The sequence below is a fragment of the Macrobrachium nipponense genome, chromosome 28 (genome assembly GCF_015104395.2).
Source record: "Macrobrachium nipponense isolate FS-2020 chromosome 28, ASM1510439v2, whole genome shotgun sequence".
Taxonomy (NCBI): domain Eukaryota; kingdom Metazoa; phylum Arthropoda; class Malacostraca; order Decapoda; family Palaemonidae; genus Macrobrachium; species Macrobrachium nipponense.
Genome location: NC_087217.1, coordinates 62,290,008 through 62,309,299, shown reverse-complemented (window position 1 = coordinate 62,309,299; position 19,292 = coordinate 62,290,008). Strand labels below are relative to the sequence as shown.

Here is a 19,292-nt window from a genome sequence, read left to right as displayed (position 1 = left end):
TTAAAGAAGAAAATACGTCCTGCTCTCCCCCTCACTCCTGCTGCCACTTCTCAGCCTGCCCAGCGCCCCAATAACCTTCATCGGAAACCTGTGTGTGGGCATTGCAACAAACCAGGTCACACCATGGAGCAGTGCCTCTCAAAGGTGGATCCTCCTCAGCAAGCTGCTGCCACTCCTCCAAATAGACTACCCAATCATAATAACAAAAACAACAGCCATTGGAACAGAAACAACAGACCCAGGCTTGATTTTAGCAAGAGTTTCTGTGACATATGCAGAGTGCATGGGCACACTGCTGCCTGGGCGGGATGCCCCATAAAAGCTCCTGTTTCTGCCATTGCTAAGGCCGTGACAAATCCATCCACTCTAGGCCCCCCTGCTTAGGGCCCCATATTTGTCGCACCTCCAAGAGGTCGCTATCCTGCCCACCAGGTCCGAGCTTTCGACGACACTTGTGCACAAGTCTCCGTCATCTGAGAGGATAAAATTCCTTACAGAGCTAAGGTTGATAGGCACCAGTTCATAACGATAGAGAGCCTCAACCATGTCAAGATGTTCCTACCTACTGTCCGGTTGAGAGTCACACGACCTCACCGTTCGAAGATATGTACCATGGCAGTAGCAACCTATATACCAGGAAGTTAGGATGTCCTGCTAGGACAAGATTTTAAGTCTCCTCCTAACTTTATACCGTATCAGGGCCCCCACCCTCACATAGCTCCAGACCCATTCCTCGGGCCTCCAAGGACTACCTCTGCACAGCCAGTGCCACTTGAAGGTGCCAGGCAGTGCCAGGCTCCATCTCTCATGGATATTGAGCCACGTTCGAGTCCTTCCACTGAGTCAAGAACGGCCTTGGTGCCAGTGCCAAGGCCAGACTCGAGTCTTCCTCCTGGAGCTCTAAGTCCCGGTCGCTCTCCCTCCGCTGGCTTGGCCCGACTACCCATGCCGGCAGTCAAGGAAGAGCCAATTCCAATAGGAATCCTCCAGGCTGCCCCAGAGTCGGTCCTCTCCATGGGTAAGCCCATCCTGAATACCATTACCTCATTCAATCCCCCTCCGTCAGCAGCTAACCAGTCCCGGATTAATGACTCTGCCAAATCCTATTTGGCCAAAGAACTCAGGGAACCGAGCCACGCAGCATTAGGCACGGGGACGAGTGCCAAGGCCACAGTTGTCGCAGCAGCTGGAGCAGATGCCCCTTTGGAATCTTCAAAGGGCTTAGATCATCCAAGGCCCCATGGCATCGTCAAACCGACCTCGGAGAGGTCGAAGGAAGAAAGGAAAAGGGCGTCGAGGTTTTCCAAAACCTTACGAGAGCCAATAGCCTCTCTGATCTAGTGCCTGGCACAGTGCCACCCTCTTATAGAGAATTCTGACCCTCTCCATCCAGAGGATAGTGCCAGATTCTGCTACTTCTACTTCTTTCTGACCCTTTGGTAACCTTTTTCCTGTTGTACTGTCTGTATCTTATCTTCCTTGGTTTCCTTTCCTCTTATTTACTGCCTTGAGGCATTTATTGTATATTGTATGCTCTGCTTAGGCAGAGCCAAACTGCCAGGTACCCTTGCCTTGTGTAAATTAGTACTTCTTTATGAACTACTGTCGTAAAAGTGCCACAATTGGCACCATGCCCTATTCTAGGCACTTAGAATTCCTTTTAACTTGGGAAAATTTTAGCCAGCAAACGTTGCTATAGCTTAGAGATAATTTCGAAGACTGGCTCGTTTATACATTGGTTGATTAGCTTTTTGATTAGTGTTATTGCCTAGTCTTTATATTTTGTGAGATTGCCATTGTTTTGGTGAAATTTACTTTTTTTTCCTCTTTGTGGGTGTGTTTTATCTTATTTAATCTCTACGAAGAATTACTCCATTAATTTTCCCCTTGTTAGTGCACTAATGTTAGCACTGATGTAATTAATACTGTTAGGCGTCGTCTTGTTACGAGACCAAGTTACATAACGAAACCGTAGGGCCATTAACCCACCTGAACGTGTCATATTGCTCCTTCAGGGTAAACAGATAGGATGTGTTGCCTTGAACAATTGAGATAGTAGTATTCTATAGGATGTAATTTACCTGTAGATTAAGTCCATGTATGACCAATTATTTGCTATTCATTGTTGTCCTCAGTGTGACGTTATATTTTAACAGTATTCTTTTTGGAATACAGCAAGTTAATCTTTGGTCAAGTCACACTTCATTTTGCTTAATTCTCTGCCTGTCGAGTAAGACTTCATGAATATTATAATCGGCAGCGTTTGAATATTGCTTATATTATAAGTCCACTCAAGGGAGAATGGAAGGCTCAGTAATCTATATTGCAATTGGTCCTTGTTTCTAGCTTGTATTGTTCATTCCAACCCGGCCAGGGTTGAAATGTCCTCTAGAATGGGGAGGACTTCAAGATTTTAAGCTAGAACCAAGGAAAGAAATAGTCTTTTACCCAAGTTTAATGCATCTATGTTATATACAAGTTGCCCCTTCCACTTGGAAAGAACCCATTCTCTCCATTCTCCCTTTTTCTCTTGAAAAAGCTCTATCTCTTCTCCCATTGGTGCTTGGAATTACCCCTTGCAGAGGCACCACTTCAAAAGGCCTGGAAAGCAGCAGCCCATCCTCAGAAGAACACCAGACCTAGGCCAAGTCAGAGCCTTGCTCCTTACCAGACGCCGCTGCCCACCCCCCCCAACTTGGCCTGGTTTTCCCATGCTTTGGGAAGCCCCAAGTATATCTTAAAGTCCATAGTGCTGAGACATCAAGGAGAAGACGACCAGCCTCATCCATAAGGTACTGTAGGGAAGTTCCATTTCAACCAGGTAATTGTTTTTACCTTTCTATTTCATTTCCTTTTTCCAAGGCGACTTGTGCAGTTTTCATTCCCCCCCACCACCCCGCCATCTGGGCTCAATTCTGTAACTGCTCCCCTGTGATACTGGTAACATTGCCCTAGTGAATCTAAGCCACAAAATAGTTTTCTGCTGTGTAAATTTCCCAGTCATTTCATTCCCCCACATGAGTGGCCTTTGGATTGAAAGAAAGTAGTGAGTAACGTTCGCCCTCGTGTGCACCCCTGCCTTATGCCTGTGTCCTTATTTGCAGACAAACGCTGTGCCTGGCTGTGGTAGGAATTGGAAATCCTTGAAGCTTGCAATCTTGATCCATTAGTAATTTTCTAAACGCCATGGCTGAACTGCTCCCGCCACATGTTTGGGTGGACTGTAAAGCGGTCCCCCTGCCCCTTATGTTCCTGGACTTCTGTAAATTCATGTAAATATAGTGCTTGTAAAACTAGAGTCCATCTTTTATGTAAATTCCTTCCTCCTCAGTAAAATCGGCCTTATGCCTGAGAAGTTTAGTTTTTCTTTTTTTTTTCTTTGTTCAAACCCCTCGTCCTCCAGTCAAGGCCTAAATTTTAGTGTAATTGCATTTCTGGGAGGAATCGAGGTGGAATTTTGAATAATATATATATATATATATATATATATATATATATATATATATATATATATATATATATATATATATATATCTAGAATAGTCAAAGCTTCAGACTCATTCAGCAGAATCCCACCCACCTGAAGGGGAGGATTAGGTGGAAAATCTTGATGAGTTCAGCTAATCAATAGTTAGTTCGTGTTACCAGAGCTCGGCCTCATATCCATAGGGTGATTGTAACACACATCATTCTTCTTCACCCCCACCCCAAACCCCTGTGGCCCCCCCATTCCTCAAGCGATGATTAGCAACCATGATCAAATGTTATAAGAAAACAGACAGTAAATTTTTATAGCGTGGTGACACTCCTCGTGTAAAGGTTTGTATGGAAATGAGGTTTTGTAGGTTTGAAAGGATTTTTCATTGTTGTTATTTTGGTTCCCATGAGATATTTATTAGTAAGAGTGGTAAGTTTTCTGCAAATTAATTTGATAACCTTGCAAATAAATAGATGAATTATTTTTAATCCAGATTGATAACCACATCTAGAGTTGGGGAGAATTGTGTGTGTTGAATTAAATTGGTCAGTTCCCCAAAGCAGGACAGAAGCTGGAGTACATACAAACTCCCAGAGTAAGACTTATTCATTTAAGTACTCGGAGATATCACAGGCAACCTATGCAGAAGGAACACTCCAATACCAAAACACGTGTGATGCATTTGATGTTCAATCTTTATAAAGGAGACATAAATGACAAGGAACATAATTGGTGAATAATTTAACAAACAACAAATAAAAAAAATCATGGGAATATAACCTATGCAAGTTGGTGCAACTTGTAATAAATAAGGCTTGAATGTCTTACTTATTGTATTTTGATAAGTGCGACTGCCAGGGAGGCACCAGCATCGCCAGCAGGTTTCGTCAGATGAAAGGCGCATAGCAATCGGAAGTGTCATTCACCCAGCGCTCACGGGTATCACGCAAGTCTCTAAGCCCTGCTACTTTATGCAAGGTGTTACATATGTTACAAGTCCATGGAAGCTCATCCTTGATTTCCCAGAAGCGCCGCCACTGCAGGTAGCGCAGATAGGAAACAGGGTTATTACTCAGGTAAAGCAAGTATTCTGCCAGTGCTGAAACGTTCTGAAAAGACCTGGAGTTGATGTAAGACCCTGGTGGTAAAATCTTGTCGTAGTCCCCTCCTCCATACACGACCGGCACCATCCCGTACTGCATCGGCCTCCACAGTTTTTCGGTGCTGTAATCTTCACATAGAGAATTTTCCCAGGAGAGATAAAATAGGTGAGAACCCGTAAGCCAGCGATAGCAGTATATGTCAAAATGGTTCCTGCCGCACTTCAGCTTACCGCACCTTCCGATCGTTGTCACGTTCACAAACTTTTGCAGGGCTGCAACAAAACTCTCTCTCCTTGAGGCTGTTGGGCAGTGGCTTGCCATCCATGAGGCAATTTTGGGACGCAGTGCCCACCTCACTTCCTGCTCTGTAAATTGGAACTTTTTTGTGGTTTGCTCGTCCTCTTGTGCAGAGTAGCTGGTGCTCTCTGCCTTACTCTGAGAGGCATCAGTTGATGTCTGAGGTGTCTGCTGGAGTTCTCGCATTAGCTTCTCACTTATGGTTAAAGATCCATTAACTAATTCGTATTTCAATAATATTTCCTGAACGATCTTTTCTTTCTGACTCAAAATGATTTTGTTTTGCATAGATCTTTCCATATTCATGATATCATCATAGTTTTTTAGATGTTCAATATACTTCTGGTAGGTCCTACTTGATTCATCCATGTTGACTCCTTCGACGATGGGACATTTGACAGAGTCGCCCAAAGGCCTCAGGGGGCTATTATATGCTGATATGTTACTCAGGTGATGATACGACATCGTCAAGTTGAAATAACTTCCATTTTTTTCTGCTGCTGACCATGCTCCCAGGGTTTGTTGACCTAAAGGTGGTGCCTAGAAATAAATTAATAAACAATGAATAAACTGTTTTGTAATTTGACTAAAAGGTAAACATAATGACAGTCTTTTCAGTACTTTCAAACTTTAGATAAGCACTTTGTTACATTGAGAATTCTTATAGTTTCTAAGATACGAATCCTTAGGAACGTGAAGCGGGAAATGCACGATTTTATGATCAGTTTTCATTTTAGAAATCATGCATTTTTTATGCGTGATTATAAAGAGAAAAATAAGCTTGTAAGACACTTACAATAAAATTGATAAGCGTCTAACCTAACCGTGGCTCACCAAAATTTTCTTGGCTCAACTTACAGAATAAAGGTAGCCTATATTTTCATGTAAATTCAAAGGTAAATGAACTGAGGTACCTCTAACTCTAGCCTGATCCAGAGTTGGTGTGGCTTTCGAGGAGGAAGATCTCCAGGATTGAAATCAAAGCTGAAAAACATCACAGCGTCAGCGTCATTGATTCGTGCCCTGGATTCTTTGTAAGTCCACACAAACTCGCACCTGTCAGTGAGGAGTAGGTTGTTAATAATAGAGATTTTTCTTGAATGTCTCTCGGACAGACAAATACCCCTAACATGCTAATGCTTACAGAAATAAAGAAGGGGCTTTATACATCAAATTAATACACACTCCTGCTTCCTAAAAACTGGAATGTGACAAAAATCAGAAAATACTCATTCTGGGGCACTCATTAAAATGTAAAATGAAATTCTCACTTGTCAATAGAATGTCAACGTAAATTTACACTTGATAAGAATAAAATTCTTGCAGTGATTTCATAACTGAGAAAAGCATTTGAGAATTTAAAGGACCCATTCCCTTCTATCGAAGAGAAGATATATCTGGAAGGAGTGGTAGTGCAGATGTGACATGAATTCAAGTGTCATTTACATAGCCGTTGCTCATGGCCATACTACTGCCATCATATTTCGGACTGTTAAAGTTTGTAGCTTGGACTTCGACGGACGGGCTGGAATTGGACCTTTCACTGTAGCTTGGACTTCGACAGGCTGGAATTTGAGCTTTCACTGCAGATTGGACTTTGACAGGCCGGAATGGAGCTTTCACTGTAGCTTGGACTTCGAGGCTGGAATTGGAGCTTTCATTGTAGCATGGAATTCGACAGGCTGGAATTGGAGCTTTCACTGCCTGAAGGCAAATATAGGCGCACTATGTTGTCTGTTTCTAAAGCTCTATTGGTGGGGATGACCATATGAAGGGGTTCAATGTCTCGTAACTTACCATTGAAGTGCTTTACTTTTTACTAAAATTTTCTTTACCCTTCCGCTTCCAGTCGTTATCTGCATTCTTTCCTAGAAACGCCATTTTCTACCAACCTGTCAGTCACCCTCTTTACTGAAGCAATGATTTAGGAAAATTGCCACGTTAACTAGTCTCTCCTATCAGCCTTAATTTCCTTTTACGCGTAAAATAACCCTCGAAATGATCTGTTTTGCAGTATTGTATTTGGTTTACATTCCTAATTGTACATTTCGACGGATTTTCTCATAGTATCTGCTTCTGAACATCATTTTATTTATTTTTGCATTTGTGGTATCATATTAAAGGACTAAAAATCAGAGTGGAGAGGTTATCTTTGCTGGAACAATAGAGGAAAAGAAAGGACATGATGAATAGAAGTAATCCAGAAGCAGTCGCGCCATTTTTTAGAATTCAGAAACAAAATTAAGGAAAAGAGAACAGCAAATATTCGTTCTCTTTAACGGTTTCTGAAGGAACAAAAGGTTGTTAATAATAATTATGTTAATGTTCTTAATAAGTTGCGAATTTCGAGATGTGAATGTAGAGAACAAGGCAAAACGAAGGGTTTGAATGAGAAGAACAATAGAATAGAGAAACCAAATGTGAAATAAAGACAGTGATAGAATGTGGTTCGAAAGATGAGAGACTTTGGGAGATGATTATGCGCGAGAGAAGATAAATGCAGTGAAGATGGAAATGAAATAGAGAGAGCGAGGAATGGGGATTAGTAGTGTAAAAAGTAAGCGGAGATTGAGGGAGAAAGAAAGTCCAAGATGAGGAATTGAAAGCAGATGGACGAGGATGATGTATTTCTAGCCTCATTAAATCTGTAAATTACTTCCTATTCATTAGTGTTGTATATAATAACTGAAGAGTAAACTTTTTTTTAACTTCTAAAAATAGATCAGTTATTATCAATATCAAAGGTTGGTTTGTTTCTTAGTTGTGTTTATAAATTTTGTGTTTTTTTATAAATCCAAACTCAGTGATAATAACTTGTGTAGCGGTAAATTAGGTGACAGTTTAAACAGAAAGAATCTTTTCCACAGCGTGACCCTTGTGGGAGAAGCACGTGTACATTAAATCATTATCATGCATAATGAAAGTGTCAGAACATTTTTCTAAAAGTTATTCAGTATTTCAGTTGTTTGTAAGATTGTTTGTGAATGATTTACACCAACATATATAATAAAATCGAAAGTCATCATCACGTGAAAAAGTGGCTATAATCTTTATCAATATGGAACTAATATAAAAACCTTGAAAATGAGGGTAGCATTCCTTTGTGTGCAAGTAGAAGAAAGCATACTCTTATGATCCCTGTTCCTGTGTAACTTGACTGCTGGTGTTATATCAAATCTGCCTTATCTAAAACAAAGAGCTCTCAGGGTGTTTACTCTGCTGAAAGGATAACATAATACTTTATAATACTTTGATTTTTGATCTGGTCAGTATTTAAATGCCCAACTATCTAAGGGGTCGGATTATCACGAAATCATGAAACACTACAATTTAATTAGTTCAGCGAAATAATATCCTTTCAGACGCTACTGCCAACGGAGACCAATACGAGTATTAATTTTTGTTACTGTATTTTTTTTTTTTTTTTTTTTTTTTTTTTGCGGGTGGTGATGGCCAGGAGTCCAGTACCATAACGTTTTCCGTCTTTTACTTGTGATATGTTCACTTTGTTCTTTTCCTCCGAAGATGGTGACCTTTTATAAATGCATCTAGCTCATCTGAGAAAAAGTCGTTCTGGCCATCCCAATGACTGTGGAGATTTGATTCGTTGTCCCGCTTAGCTAATAAACCGCTTTTTAAAAAACCCAGTAAGCCAGACAGAATGAAAATGAGAAAAACATTATTATAAAAAAAGTTTTAAATGGTGGAGATTCATTTCTTTACCTCCAGAAAGCACATCGATTCTCGCGTAGTTTTGAATAGTTTGCCATGAAATTCCAATAGGCCCAACTCCCCCAGAAGGCCGTCCAAATGACGACCACCTTTGGAGCTATGGATGAATTTTGGTACTGTTGGATGCATGGCTCCTCCTTCTCGTCTTTCTCTTCTGTGAGGAAAAAGTCAAGAATTTTCATTTTGCTTTAGTAAACGTTGTCATATATATATATATAATATATATATATATATATATATATATATATATATATATATATATATATATATATGTATATATATATATATATATATATATATATATATATATATATATATATATATATATATACATACATATATATATATATATATATATATATATATATATATATTATATATATATATATATTATTTATATATATAATTTTTTGATGAGCGTCCATTTGGCCTCTTGAAAATTTATTTAAAGTAATAATTAAAGGAGTAAAGTAAGGGAAATTTGAACTGAAGGTAAAGCGAAAGAACTAGAGTAGTATATTTCATGGGATGTTGTTGTCCAGATGTTGTTCGTAATACGGAGGAATAGTCATCTTATTTGCAGTGGCTGCCTATTTGCTGGCGAGGTTTCTCCTGACTGATGATGGAGCTCAAGAACCCAAGGGAAAGGAACTGAATGAGAGAATACCGGCCTTGCAAGACACCATCCAGTGCCAGAGAGAGCAGCGCGTGAACTTGAACAGAACAATTCTTCAGCTGCAACAGAGGCTAGACTACCATGAAAAGATTCAGAAGGAGGGCGGAAGGGAAGAATACACTCGTGTAATCCAGATCACTCAGGAGGTGTTGCACCAGCAGGCCTGGCAAGACAGGGCCCACTGGCTCGAAGCTGAAACTTTGTTTCTGAAAAGGGAGAACGATCAAGAGAAGAGGGAGAAACGGCAGCTGAAAGAAAAGATCCTCAAGATGGCAGAAGAAAATTAGCAGCTGTAGGACAACGCGAAGAAGATTGGGCAGAGAAACGATGCCTTACGTGAGAGGATAAGGGAACTGACAGTACAGTTGGCAGAGGCAAACTGCCTGCTTGAGAGGCTCGATAAACTCCTACGACAGAAGGAAGAAGCAGCGCGGATGGCTAGGCTCATCCAAGAACAAAAAGACGCGACTGAAAAGCGGGAATCCGACAGGAAAGAACTCTAGCTGAGGTTCCAGCGCCTGCATAAGGAAGTGGAAGACATCTCGAAGGAAAAGTGCGAACTCCAGTGAGAGGTTTAGGCGGCGAAACTCCAGAGGAACCAGCTGGCATCCTTCTAGAGGAACGAAATCGTCGCCTGGAGTCGCTGGAGAGGAAGGCCGGTGCCCAGGGCGAATGGAACGACCAGCTGGAAGATGAGGTCCGACAGCTGCGAGGAGCAAAGGAGAAATTGGTGTGCGGCCTGAAGAACCTCCAGTAGAAATACAGACGCCTGGAGATTCGAGAAGGGCAACTGGAAACTGCAGAAGCTGCTGTCGATCTTCAAGGAATGGCGTGATGAAGTCTGCGCTAGCCTCGCTCAGACAGATCAGGTGTGAAAAATTTGACGAAAATGTTTGTTGTATGGAAAGTTTGATGTCTATTTTGTAATAAGTTTGCTTTGTTAATCTTGAAGGAAATTGAACTTGAACGGAAATAAATATTTAAAAATGTTTTCTTAAGGCCCCCATACACTGAACGACTGTCTGTATCGTTCACAAAAACACTGTGTATGGGCTTGTCTGAATGCAAAAGTGGGCGGAGCTTCGTGTCTGAACGATCTCAGCGGGAATCTGTCACGACCAAGTTGCTGGCTTGCAACTTGTCTGTCATACAGATTGTTCGATGTGTGGGTTTGTCTGCCGATATAACACTATCGTGCACGTCTCTTCTAGAGATGATGCCATGTCTTCTCGAGACAAAATCTTTGTTCAGACTGAAATTGGTGCAGAGATCGTTCATGCTGTCTGAATACTGTGTGTGTGGGTCGATAACGACAATCGTTCAGACAACCGTTCAGTATATGGGGGTCTTTAAAGTTTTATTGATCCTGGAAGGAAAAGGAAAAGGAAAATAAGGGAATTATAGAAATCGTGAGGAAAATGAGAGAATTCGTGGAGGTGCCAGGAGAATAAGCAGAGGATTCAGAGAAGCCCCAGGAGAATAGAAAGAATTCAGTTGCATATTCTTGTTCTGAGGCTAAGCATAGGTGATGCTCTCTCCAAGACCGGGCGGGCGAGGCCCGCCACGTGTCCCAGGATGGGCGGTCAAGGCCCGCCACATGTCCCGGGACGGCATGGGCAAGGCCCGTCACAGGTCCCAGGATGGGCGGGCAAGGCCCATCACATGTAACGGGACGTGCGGGCGAGGGCCACCACGTATCCCGGGACGGGTGGGCGAGGCCCGCCACATATCACGGGGTGGGCAGGCAAGGCATGCCACTTGTCCTGGGATGGGCGGGCAAGGCACAGTTAACTTAGCCTTATATTCATAACATGAGTGGCATTCAACTCTAAGAATTCTTATTTTCATAAAAATTTATGGAAGATTATCACACAGGACGGGTGATTCTGCTTGCAGTTTGGTGGCACCTTTGATTTGCTATTGTGAATTTTAGTGTTATCATCACGAGTGCCATGGAGCTAGACAGTGCTCCTGTAATTTATATCATCTGATTACCTGACAGAAATTATATTCTTGTAGAAGACAAATTACGTTTGCATTCAATCGACATTTTAGGTCTTTTATTCCTGTAAAAAAACCAAAGACTTTAAGTTTCTTTACTTTAATCGTTAGGTAACACTTGCTATAAATTATCCATAAGACTACGAAATAACAAAATTTAGCTTCTCAATACTCTCCTAAGATTTTCCTAATGAATTCCGTAAATGAATGTTGGAAGTTATTTGATATTCGGTCATTTCATTGTATTCTTCGAATGTGTATCAAAACCAATTAGTTTCTCTAGTGTTGTGCTTTACCATTTATGGGTCATAAAAAGTGTAAGTTCTGACGTAACTTCTAAATTTTTCTCAAATTATATCAATATTTTTGGCTCAAAAATTACCTTTAAAATCCGATGGGTCTAAACCAAAGGTAAAAAAAACATTTAGCTACCTTTTATCTTTGAAGATGCCTCTATATTAGTCTAAGATATTGCCCAAACTTGCAAAGGATTTCGTTTTAATTAAACTCTTGAAGCATTTTCACCATAGCAGAAGTATGTCCATTTGATCTTACCTGTGACAACTTCGCGACGAGGAGGTGGCATGCGACTTTTTTGTATTTCTGACTGGTTTCCAGCTGGCTTCCAGGGATAGACTTTATAGGGTGAGAACATGAGGTACAGTGGCAACAAGGTCAGGATGAAATACCCTGATAATCTCACTAGCCCCATTCCAGCTTTGGGATTCGCCATTTGTCACCCTTTGAAGGAAGAACAATGGCCGACGATGCTGAAGTGTGGAAGTCAATTGAATTTATAAGCCTTGTGTACTTGTAACCCGCGACCCAAATTACGTGCTTGGAGCGAGCTGCACAGGGGTCATAGTTAGACCCAGTTAGCTAGATAAGTACTGTATCTGAAAAGGAGAGACCATAACACCATCATCGATACACGTTACAACCCGAGACATTACAATAACTGCACTTAGGTATTTACCTTCAATTCTATTCATGACAAGGTGGTAATTTCCTCGTTGCTGCCTACCTATAAGTAAATCTTGAAGTTAACCGAAAACATATCCATTCACTCCAGCACTACAATTTATTTGAATTTAACTGTACTCAAAAACCCTATCAAGGTTCTCTTGCAAATGGCAAGTCAAATCTAAAAGAGCATCACAGTTACCTAATTAAATCCTATGTGCATATTGACTATCAGCAAACAACCTTTTAGATTTCACATACTGATATAGTGCCTTAAATATAAGTTTTTCTGCAACTTTGGACAGCACAGGGAGAACAGAAATTTGCCTCTAGTTACTGCAGCCTGTTAGAGATGCCTTTCTTTGGAACAGGCACTGTATTGCTAAGCTTATGTTCATCAGCAAAGATAAAACAAAGGGAAACAACTGTCAAGATCTTCTTCGCCCGAGCTATCAAGATTATCAAGAATATTCGTAATATCCTCGAGCGAAATGCAAATTTTGTAAGAATATGTTCAGGATGACAAAGCATCAAGGAGAGGGATATCCTCAGCTGATTGCTTAACCTCAAAAGCTTGATGAAGTAGTTCAGGTTTTTCCTTAAGGTCAGTGACCAATATACCATCATCTGTTAGTAGCGGAGGAATGGAAGATGAGCCTGACCCAATGAAAAATGATCCCAGTTTGGTCCACCACAGTTGAGACTGAGTAATTCCTTCAGGTTTCCTCTTTAAGGAATTATTGTAATTTCTCTTAGCTATATGATAGATTATTCACAGCACGGCGAGAGCCAACAAAAATGATGTAATTTTCATGTGAACAATCTTCTCTCCATGTGTTGAATTTAGCTTGTTTGTCATGGTAAACTCTTCTACATGTATCATCAAACCATGGCTGGTCAATTGTCTTAAATTTAATTATTTTCTAGTAACTTAAATTCAATGACCTTTCTCGGGACACACCTGACTAAAATAGCCATCTCAATTTGATTTAACTTCTTGGGGTTTGGATCTGATATAGCATCTGAAATATCAATTGCTCGACATGCTTCAATAATGCAATCCCTATTGGCTCTAGATTTCAGCCTGACTGTTTTCCTAATGGTGGAATTAGGAATATACTGATTGACAGATATATCCATCTCAATTGCACAGTGATCGGAGGTGTCTGTATGCTTGCAGACCTTGGACTTCACAATAGCTGGAGCAACTGTGAATACAATGTCTAATCTATTGCCAGAAATATGCTTGGATACATCAATTACCTGGACAAAATTGGAGGATACACAGAACTCAAGAATAGCCTATTTTACTTATGTAAATTGATACTGTGAGTGTAATGCCTAGCCTAGGTCAATAGTTCCTAATTTAACTGTTACACGGCACAGCTAACTTGGCCTTATATTCATAACATGAGTGGCATTAACTCTAAGAATTGGTATTTTCATAAAAATTTATGGAAGATTATCACACATCTTATCGTAAGAATAGTGATAATACTACAATTTATGGGTCCAAATTCACTGCTCCCTTGTGTATATTTGTTTAAGTTTTTCCTGTTGTCAGTTTTTTCTTTCGAGAGATCTGCAAACAGAAGTAAATTTGCTGAAAAAAAATGGCAGTTTATCTGCTCACAGAAGCAGAGATTGTAAAAAAAACAAAGGGAATACAGCTGTGCACCTCATGCTAACAGTGTATTGTGCCCACAACTGTGTTTGTGGAGGAGCCAGGAACCTGGTAGGAATCTGGCAGCCACTTTTTGATAATTCTGAAAAAAAATGAGCAGTTTATCTGCTGACAGAAGCAGAGATTTACGATTTTCTCAAAATTCTATGGGTGGTCCGTATCCCTGAATGCACGTTTTTTTTATGTTCTCTAGATATTCCCTTTGGTTGTTTTTGTTTTTTTTTTGGGGGGAGGGGGGGTTGGGGGAGGTTACAATTTTTTGCAGTCTCTGGTCCTATAAGCAGTTAAACTGCTCATTTCTTCATTGTTTCCCATGATTCAGTAAATATTTAATAAATCTGTGTTGATCTTGACTTTAAGTAATGCAGTGAATTTAGATCCCTAAACTGTAGGATTACCTGCATGGTGGTACAATTGCAACGACATGCATGCTCAATATGGCACAACTTATGTAACATTACCATAACAATTCTTGGTAATTTGAAGTTACATCAAGGTAAAAACAAATAATAACTCTATTAAATGTTAAGACAACATGTACATTAAGAACTAAGACAATTGACATTTCAAATGTAAAGCAAGGGGAACTACATTCCTTTCCTTTCTCCTGTGATGTCGTTGTAGACTTCTCGAACAGTGGGTCTGATTTGTGTTGATGCAGCATCTCACATTGAGTGGCTAACTCCGCGTATGAATAAAATGAAAACCAATTCGTTTTTCTAGTACACCAATTACAATGGGTATTTCCATTAATTTCAATAAAGGATTTCTATCATGTATCACTTTACCTCCACGGAAATTGGTTTCATATACACACACAAATATATAAAGACAAAATGCATGTAGAGAAGAGAAATGATGGAGTTCTGCAAGGTCTTCCGACTTCTTGTCCTTTACTTATCAGACTGAAGAAATATAGAAATAAGTTTAAAAAGAAAGTTCGTATAAATGACAGATGGGGATTACACAGTAAAAAATATGTACCTGGAATCCAACACAATGATGAATTAGTAGACCTATCCAAACAGGGTAAAGAGATTTTACAAAAGATTATGCCTAATAACTCAGAAACTGGGACAAGACAATCAAAAGATTATACAAAAAAGGTGACTGACCATTAAATAATGTTTTAAAAGTACAACTCATAACTTTCCTATTGATAAACATTCAAATTTTTTTCAAGGTGAACATTTAAAAACAAACAAATATTAAACATACGAATACATAGAAAATATATATAAGGTAACTAATTTGTAATCAAGTTAGTTCTTTTATCTTTTAAGTCATTCTTGAACATTTTACTAATTTAAGGGTCCAAATAGTACATCTGAGGGTTAAGGTTAAAATTACAACTGGAAGTAAACTGTATAATAGAGGATTCTAAAAGATTTCGTGAGAGTTTTAACTTGAGTGAATGAATATAGATAGCATTGGAGGTTTGCCCAGTTTTGACAGGATACTTTTGCTGTTTAATTCATACTTCTAAATCCTTGCTAGATTGGCCGATATAAAAAGAGGGGCAGTCCATTTATATATTATGATATTGTTTTCCTTAGGGCAATTTTTTTTATTAACATTCCTTTTAGTGTGTTACTATAGGAAAAAAACCAGGTTGAAATGAGTAGATTTTAACAATGATTTTATGTTTTCAAAAGCACTTAAGAAAGGCAAGATAAAATGTTCTTCGGGGCTTCTTTCTCCATGTTACTTTCACTATAAAATGTTTTGTAGGCTTTATTGTAACAAGCATCTGGTACATGTGAGGGATAACATAAACCTGTCCCACTTTTTTCTTATGTATTCGATTTCTTGATCCAGATACGGGAGACAGACAATGTTCAATGTTCGTGAAAACATGGAAGAAAAAATTGATATTTTGATACTAAGGCGATGGCCTGAATAGAAATGGACGTAAGTCAAGTAGTTGGTTGGTTTCCTATAAATACTTAGAAGTTAAGTATAACTTAGTTTTACCAGACCACTGAGCTGATTAACAGCTCTCCTAGGGCTGGCCCGAGGGATTAGATATTTTTTTACGTGGCTGGGAACCAATTAGCCACCTAGCAGCGGGACCTACAGCTTATTGTGGGATCCGAACCACACTATATCGAGAAATGAATTTCTATCACCAGAAATAAATTCCTCTGATTCCGCGTTGGTCCTATAAATACTGAATTTGAATTGAAATGGTTCTCTATGTATTAAAACACCTAAGAAAGAGAGGCAATTGTCTTTTTGTAATGCTAAAGTAAACTTAATAGATGGTACCTCGTAATTCAAATTAGAGAGTAAATCATTTATATCAATACCAGTAGGCAAAACAGCCAAACCCGTTGCTGAATAACCACTGGTTCCATGCAACGTAAAAACACCATACAAACAAAACAAAAAGCAAAACAGCTAAAATATCGCCAACATATCTATACCACTCAAATTAAAGTAGTACTTACATGTACACACACATATATATGTTACGCAGACAAAATATCCACAGACAAAAATGTCGACAGACTAAATGTCGACGATCGTTACTTTGTACGTGTCAATGTACCAAATAGCTTAAGCTGCAATGAAATCAAAATTATGTAAATATATGTGCTGTAAATTTTGCTTAATTTGCCACTTTGCATAACAGGTGATACAAAAGTAAAATCATTCAGAAAAGGAGACACTTGAGCTCGTACTGTAAAAAGAGTATATACGTTATTCTGTTAATACTCCGCATTTCAGGGACCGCGAGTCGTCGTTTTTCTCAAATATCTTTCAAAATGATTTGATCGAAATGGTACTTTAATTAACACAGTGAACAAGACACCGTGCCCTGATTTTTGGTAATATAGTTCATTGTCAAATGGTGTTAGTTTAGTCGTTTACTCATGCCTTCCCTCTCCCTCCCTCCCTTTCTCTCACTCTTTCTTTATCGCTGTTTTTCTCATTTCTTCCCCCCCCCCCCCTCCAAATACCTCTATGTGATTTACAATATGGAATAAAATTACATTTTTCAATACCAACAGACAAATGGAGAGTTCATAATGAAGAGGATAGGGAGGTTTGACGTAATGATAATATTAACTGTTAATTTTCCCCAATGTATTTTGTTTATAGTATCCTCGGCGTGTCAGGTAATACCGTAACGCTAAGGGGGTTGTCTGTCTGTCGACTGCAGCTCTCGCACTGTAAGTATTTACTGCGTCATTGATGAAGACGGATTTTTCATCGCTGTCATGGCCGCCATGCTACTTTGTCCGCATCGTTGCAGAAATGCATTTGCTATACGACTCCAAACCATATAAGAAATGGAGAAAGCTAACGTTAGATTAAGGATCAATCTCAATAGGTAAGTGAGACGGTCCAGAGCCTTCGAGGATGAATACTGCTGGTCCACGGATAACATCCACAAACCAGTAGGCCCCGTAGTTATCAACACCGACAGTGATAACGAGGATGATTCGTTCCTTGATAGTGAAGAAGACTGTGAATAAAGAGAGAGAGAGCGCGCTTTCATAATTCCTATACCACTCTAAATAGTAGTGTTAACTATATGTTGGGTTGTAGGTTAAACTGTGTGATTTAATTTTGGGTACCAGATTGTCATGGGGTAATAATAATAAAGTAAACATCTCTGTTTTCTTTAATATGCACTTGTGAACTAAGGTAGACTTGAGAATTCCTCAATAGTTATTGATTATATATAGCACTGCATAATGCCACGTGTGTGTTCCGTTGATGGCTAAAAATATATGTGTAAATATAGTCTATAAATTAAACAAAATATCACTTTGGAAAGTGTTTAGATCAAACAACATATTCATTTTCATTTTTATATACGTACTCATTCAAAATCATTCAAATTCATCAGCAACAAGTATATGCAGATTATATAAGTGATGATATTAATTGATAATTATATATATCATCAGCATTTTTTATCTGTTGCCGCCAAGGAATAAAAATCGAGCGACTCTTCAATTATATGACAGTTTGCGATGCTGCAAAACAGATACAAACCTGTGAAAGACATAAGAAAATTGATTTCTTGACTGATTATGAATGAGGCGAAAACTGGATACTTTTTTATAACAAAAAAGAAAACTTTTTGTTAAATGCCTGATAATAGGGTAATAGGTAACACTTGCATTAATGATAAGTAATATAATTCAAGATGCATGAAACTCAACTCATTCACTAAACTTAGTACAGTACAAGAATTACATCCTTATTACTGGCGTTTGATTAGTAGAAACGAAATTTTTTTGTTTGTTTGTATGTATGGTGTTTTTATTTTGCATGGAACCGGTGGTTATTCAGCAACGGAACCAACAGCTTTACGTGACTTCCGAACAATGGAAAGCCCGAGAATCGTACTGGCGGCCACCGAGTTGACAGGTCAAGACCATACCGATCACACCACTGAGGCACTAGAAACGAAATTGAAGTGTGATACGAATAGAGAAACACAGATATACAATAATATTATGATAGTAGTTTCCCCAAATTATACTCATATTCTGTTTGTTTTTTTTCCTTTACGTCAATTCACCTGCTGAGTATTAGACCTTTGTGAGGAGGGCGATGGTCATACGTCATACGCTCTTTAGCCTCCTCCCATTTATAGAATGCAAGAAAATACAATAGCAATAATTCACAGATTCTACAAAAGCCAACATATTTATTACATTCAAATTTACTTGATATATTATAATAGTCAGGAAAGGGGCGGGGCGAGGAGACGGGAATGCCAGGAAAGTGGGTTGAGGGAGGGATGAGAATGGAAAATGTAAGAGAGGGGCGGGATGTGAGTAAAAGCAATGCTTGGCAACACCTTGTAAGTCAAGAGTAAGCGCCGTAACTAACAACATTTGACAATGCACCATATTACCAAAAATTAGGGTGGGGTGTCATGTACACTGTGTTTAAAATACCATTTCGATCAAATAATTAGTTAGAAAGATATTTAAGAAAAACGATGACTCGCCGTCCCTGAAATGCATAGTAGTAACGAAAATTTAACAGTTACGACGAGGGGTGTAAATTTTTAACAGTACTAATGACGTGAATATTTATTCCACCTCAAGGAATCTTCAGCTTCTTAAAGAAAAAGGTAGGTAGGTTTGCGATGACACCTTCGATTGTGCTGCAGTAGGTAAACGGCTTTATGCCGTACACGCCATGATAAAAAAAAATGATTCTCTTATATATTGTGTTGCACCTCAAAATGGCTGCTTAAACAAATAATAATAATAAAAATAAAGATCATTCAGTATCGCAAGACTTCGAACGTTCAGCCATCAGTAACGTGAAAAAGTGTCTCTCGGATGTTGAAGTCTTTGGATTTTTTTTTTTTTTTTTTTTTTTTTT

General features: G+C 39.1%; 1 protein-coding gene across 1 annotated transcript in view; it reads right to left on the bottom strand.

The window, feature by feature from the left end:
* Window positions 1-4,095: 4,095 nt before the first annotated feature.
* The window catches only part of LOC135201354 (uncharacterized), a 20,122-nt gene continuing 4,925 nt past the window's right edge, over window positions 4,096-19,292 (bottom strand). The window contains exons 2-5 of the mRNA XM_064230199.1: window positions 11,843-12,183; window positions 8,602-8,764; window positions 5,793-5,934; window positions 4,096-5,418 (exon numbers count right to left, since the gene is read on the bottom strand). Of these exons, the coding sequence (XP_064086269.1) occupies window positions 4,366-5,418; window positions 5,793-5,934; window positions 8,602-8,764; window positions 11,843-12,020 (1,536 nt within the window). The 5' untranslated portion in view covers window positions 12,021-12,183 and the 3' untranslated portion in view covers window positions 4,096-4,365. The remainder of the gene's footprint in view (window positions 5,419-5,792; window positions 5,935-8,601; window positions 8,765-11,842; window positions 12,184-19,292) is intronic.